Source organism: Cyprinus carpio, chromosome A8 (genome assembly GCF_018340385.1).
Source record: "Cyprinus carpio isolate SPL01 chromosome A8, ASM1834038v1, whole genome shotgun sequence".
Classification (NCBI taxonomy): Eukaryota; Metazoa; Chordata; class Actinopteri; order Cypriniformes; family Cyprinidae; genus Cyprinus; species Cyprinus carpio.
The window spans coordinates 4381178-4386111 of NC_056579.1; the positions used below are offsets into that span (position 1 = coordinate 4381178).

The window sequence follows — 4934 nt, forward strand, 5'->3', positions numbered from 1 at the left end:
AGTGTGGTTTGGTTAGTGGTGCGTCAGTTTCATGTTCAGAGTCAGTAGTTTGATTTCAGAGTAACTGATTCATCTTCTGACCAGTGATGTGGGTTTGGGGTGGGACTATCTGTTTGTCTGACCAATGGAAGACGGAGTGTTTGGGGAAACCATGTGTGAATGATCAGTTCTGTTTGGGGGAGCAGAAACGACACACTTTAAAACCAGTGACCTCGATCACATTCAGAGCTGTTTTCTTAGTCTGTGATTGATCATGTAATCCTGCAGACACTGTCCGGTGTGATCGGCTGACCGCTGCTCGTCCCTGCACTAGAACATGCCAATCTTTAATGATGAACGCATTAAACAGGATTTGACCCCGGCTGTGACCTTTGGTTTCATGTCTGGAGGCTCAAACCCCCTCAGAAATGAACTTTTCCATTAAGGGACGATTAATTGATTAACTGCTGCAGCAGTGTTTTTTTCACACCTCCGCTTTGAAAAGGCTTCCAAAAAGGGGTGTGCTCAACTGTGAAAATCTGGAAGAGTAGAGTCTGGAAAGAGGGAAGGGTTTTGCATAAAAAAGGGAGTTTCACCAAGTGCATAAAGACAGCTTATTTGCATACCAGCAGTGCAAACACACACACACACACACACACACACAGGTGAAATGGATAGTGATACAGAGTTACAGCGGTTCTAAGAGCTGTCTGGAAGTGGAGGACTTCTCCCCACCAGAATCCCAGTTTGAACCTTTAGATCCTTACATACATACAGGAGAAAGTGAAGACGAAACTGATGAAGCACATATCGTAGTCGTCTCGCACTGGTATGTTTTTGTATTTCCAATATTTCTAAAAAGTTCAATATTTATTTATCAAATTGAATTATCTTGAATGTAAACACCAAATCTTCCATTACAAAGTATTATAAAAATGCTTATCATGTTGTAATTTTATAACAGGTGTCCATGTGGTAACTGCTCCAGACTCAGTCCCTGGGAGAATGTTGTAAAGACATACCACAGGTAAAAACTTACTTCACCTTAATTTCTGAAGAAAAAGCACATACTCATCTTTATGTTGCAGCCTTTACAAAGTACTAATCTGTCCTTTTTTGCAAACAGGAGATGCACAGATGTGGACAGGTGGATGGCGTTGCCTGTATAACAGATTGAGTAATATAAAACGTTTTGACTGTTTTTAAAACTGTGTGACTGTTTGGACTGTAATTGTGTTGTCTTGTAACATGTTTAGAAAATAAATATTATACGAACATAATTTGTCCACTTACTGGATTGTCATTTATTATATTTATGAATGATAACACTTTACAAAAAATATAAAGCTAAATATATTTCATAAGACGTCTTGTGTCAAAAACAAAGACATCTTTATGCAACTATGCTACATTTAAGACAAACTTAATGAAGGCTCATTAAGATATGTTGTGTATACCATGCAAACGTAAATGTAGTAGTACAATGTTGAATAGGGTGATCAGTAGCCTATCAGACGTAGGTAAGTCATTACCATATTAGCTGAATTGACTCAAAAACAAACATTAGTACACATTAGCATTCTAACAGCCATGACAAGATGTGTGAACAGCAAAGATGATTCAGTATTTTGCAAACGTCTGAGGTGAGAATGGCACTTATACAATCTCTAAAGCTGCTAAATTAGACAGAAAAACAGACATGCACTGGTAATAATAAGTTTGTCTAAAGTATTTAACCACTGTCGACACATTCAACCCAAAAACAAAAAGATGATGTTTTCTTTGCATTAAACATTTATTGAATAAAAATGGATTTAAATGCATATACATCACTTATAGTTCTCTTTCGTCAATGGTAATGTAAAAATAAATAAATATCAGATCCACAATTACTCTTATTAAAATTTAAGTTACTTGACAGTGGATATGAAGAATTATAGTGCATAGATTATGTGGCTCTTATATTCTGTGCAGTTAATCGACTTGAAGCGTGATGTGTGCAGTGCCACAGCATCCAACTTATTAGGTCTGGTAAACTGTTTGCACAGGTGTTCTGGAACCTGCAGTTGCTTGAGCCTGTCCTGGAACTGCATGGGCTGCTCAACACAGTCAAAAAGCAACTCCATCAGCCCATCTACATACCCTGCAGCATACAATGAAAATAGTGTTAAAAATGACAAAATTGCCTCATAGTCGAACCTCAAAGAAATAACCATATGTAGGACTTCTCTTTAGCGGGCTCATTGTGCATTCACCCTTTTGTAGCGAGGATACTGTATGTGCCATCTAAGCTGTCCAGCAGCAGTAGTGGCTTGTGTTCTTGCACTGTTTTCATTGTAGTGCATGGCTGCCAGTTGTGATCTAAGATGAAAAAAGATACTGTTACATACTGTAAATCACCTCCCACTTTAGCAATGTTCAGTGTTATTTGCTCCAGGAAGCTGTCAAAAATTCATACAAGAAATTTGTCCAAGGCAATAATTGCAGATGAGAACATTCCCACATAGGAGAATTCCACACTCTTTGGCACAAACCGGATGACGAAACTTGATGAAGACTGGTAATCACCACTTAGATTCTCAAGATCCCTAAGCAGTTTTGGAGCCAGGATTACACCACTGAGCTGCTCACATGCAGCTGTACATAATGAGATAATAAGACATATGAACACATTGCTAATGATAAATCAAGGAAATTAATGCAATAGCAGAAAATAAATGTAATTGCTTCACGTTATCATTAAAAAGGCACAATGCTACACATACAAAAACAGATAATATATCAATATGTTTATATGGTTGTCATTACTTGGTTTGAGCCACTTTCTTGCTTGATCTCCCACAAGCGGTTGTTGGAGGCATTTTGGAAATTCCCTGTCATGCTCATGTATGTTCTGCATGTTGTTGGCAACTGATTTCCATTTGGCTACAATTTCACTGCCTGTAGATGAACTTTCACTACACCAGTAAAGGTGGTTTACAATGCTCTTTTTCCAAGCACCAACTTCTCTGCAACTCTTCAGCTTTGCAAGAGAGTCCATTTTTTTAGCAACACCTAAACAATAAATAGAACAAAAATAACAGAATGATTGACAGCTATATGGCAGATATATATAAAAATGTTTGAGTACAGTTTCTACCCCGTATATCTGGAACATAAGTTCTATTACAAAGCAAACCATTTGTTATGTGCCATACATCGAACTTGCGCACAACACCCGGTCTGCTGTCCCTGAGGAACTTCATGACAGCAGGAAGCCTATCCGTGACAATCTTCTGAACACGGAGCCCTCTCTGCTCAAGCTGCAACCCCTCCTTTTCCATGCGTTGGCTGTTACCGACCTCATTGCTCTATAAAAAAGATACATTTATGTTATTTCAAAGTAGCGATTACTTCAGAAAATGTCTCAGAATAATACCATACATGTATATGTTAGCACTGAATTAACATTCATAAACGAAAAAAAAATACCTGAATGTCAATTATCCGGTTTGTTCTTAGGTCCATCACTGTGTAGGTCCCATATTTGGCACAGTGCCCTGAATAATTAATCATCAGAAAATTCATATTTTTGGTTGTTTAACTTGAAAAATGTGACACACTGCATAACAATATTTTTAGTAAATTACACATAGCTGGAGAGTCTGCTCGCTTGTCACCGCCCAAAACTATGTCTCCACTGTTGATGGTCTCTGAAATAACTGTACCTTGGTGTACAGTCCACAGCCAGTTTATTGTGGGGAAAAGTAAATTCCGTTGGTGTTTCAGGAAGGTTGTGTGACTAATTCCTGTGATATTATATGCCTAGAAGAACTAGACACAAAGAAAGAGGAATGTTAGTCATATTACAACTGGCACAGAGGTTTCATGGGTATGTAAAGAAAAAGTGCCTTCCCTTTTCCACTTGCAAGAAGGAGGCTCCACTAAAAATGACAGCTGCAGACAGCTGGATATTTCCTGCAGGTATGTTTGTGACATATGGCTGACTTGTCCAAGTCTTCTGATGTTCACAGTGTGTGCAAACCTGGTCCACGCACAGAAGCGTTCCCACAGTCCTAGCATGTACAACACAGCTCCTTGTGGAGACAGGACACTTTCTGAAGAGCTCAATGAGGTTTTCTTCATGAACGACAAACTTCCTCTTTTTATAATGTGGGGTTTCAATTACTGTGCTAAAAAACAGCAAACACAAAAACATGAAAGTGAAGTGACATACAGCCAAGTATGGTGACCCATACTCAGAATTCGTGCTCTGCATTGGCAAACTACCTGAGCACAGTGACTGATGTCAAATTCAGTAAAACATTGACGATGTATAGACGATGCGAGCATAGTCTGGTCGTAGAGACGGGCCGGCGCAGACAAACCTGGCAGATCCCGCAAGGAGAGACTCTGCTCCCACTGCATTCTGGGAGAGATCGAAACAGAGCTGCACTTCCTCACAGAATGCCCCAAATACCAAACCATCAGATACAACGACTATCCCAAACAAAATATTTCCCCAATTTAATAACTGCACCCCAACTGAAAAACTCAACTTCATTCTTGGTTAAAAATCAGAATGTGCAAATATAGCTGCAAGATTTATAGCAGCCTGCAAACTCCTGAAGCACAGCCAAGAAACCAATATCCAGTGAATATACAGCTAACTCACACCAAACCAACCAATACTCATGACTGTAGATAATGCTGAATCCAGTTATTCTGTTTACTAATTAAATAAATACATAAATAAATACATGAATAAATAAATACATAAATGCTTCAAACGCTCCACCATCATCCCCATCCCAAAGAAATCCAAAATTACAGGACTAAATGACTACAGGCCTGTGGCTCTAACGTCTGTGGTCATGAAGTCATTTGAAAAACTGGTGCTGGCCCACCTGAAGGACATTACTGGACCCTTACTGGATCCTCTTCAGTTTGCCTACAGAGCAAACAGGTCTGTGGAC

At 39.1% G+C, this 4934-nt stretch overlaps 1 protein-coding gene across 2 annotated transcripts; it reads right to left on the minus strand.

The window, feature by feature from the left end:
* Positions 1 to 1817: 1817 nt before the first annotated feature.
* Positions 1818 to 4733, minus strand: LOC122146014. Of its 2 annotated transcripts, none has more exons than XM_042763050.1 (6): positions 3687 to 4733; positions 3451 to 3518; positions 3158 to 3329; positions 2788 to 3033; positions 2438 to 2616; positions 1818 to 2340 (listed from the first exon to the last, which is right to left on the minus strand). In XM_042763050.1, exons 2-6 carry the CDS (start codon positions 3484 to 3486, stop codon positions 2311 to 2313), a joined length of 663 nt encoding a protein of 220 aa, XP_042618984.1. In that variant the 5' UTR covers positions 3487 to 3518; positions 3687 to 4733; the 3' UTR covers positions 1818 to 2310. The 2 variants fall into 2 exon arrangements, with proteins under 2 accessions (XP_042618984.1, XP_042618983.1); XM_042763049.1 differs by having other exon boundaries at positions 3609 to 4733.
* Positions 4734 to 4934: the final 201 nt, after the last annotated feature.

Bases quoted from the DNA above. Each gene is read 5' to 3' on its own strand.
- LOC122146014 (XM_042763049.1), bottom strand. The intron at 3,330-3,450 runs GTATTTTTTTTT...TCTTTTTTATAG, and splicing joins ACCGGATAATTGACATTCAG to AGCAATGAGGTCGGTAACAG. The intron at 3,034-3,157 runs GTTTGCTTTGTA...TTTATTGTTTAG, and splicing joins TGTATGGCACATAACAAATG to GTGTTGCTAAAAAAATGGAC.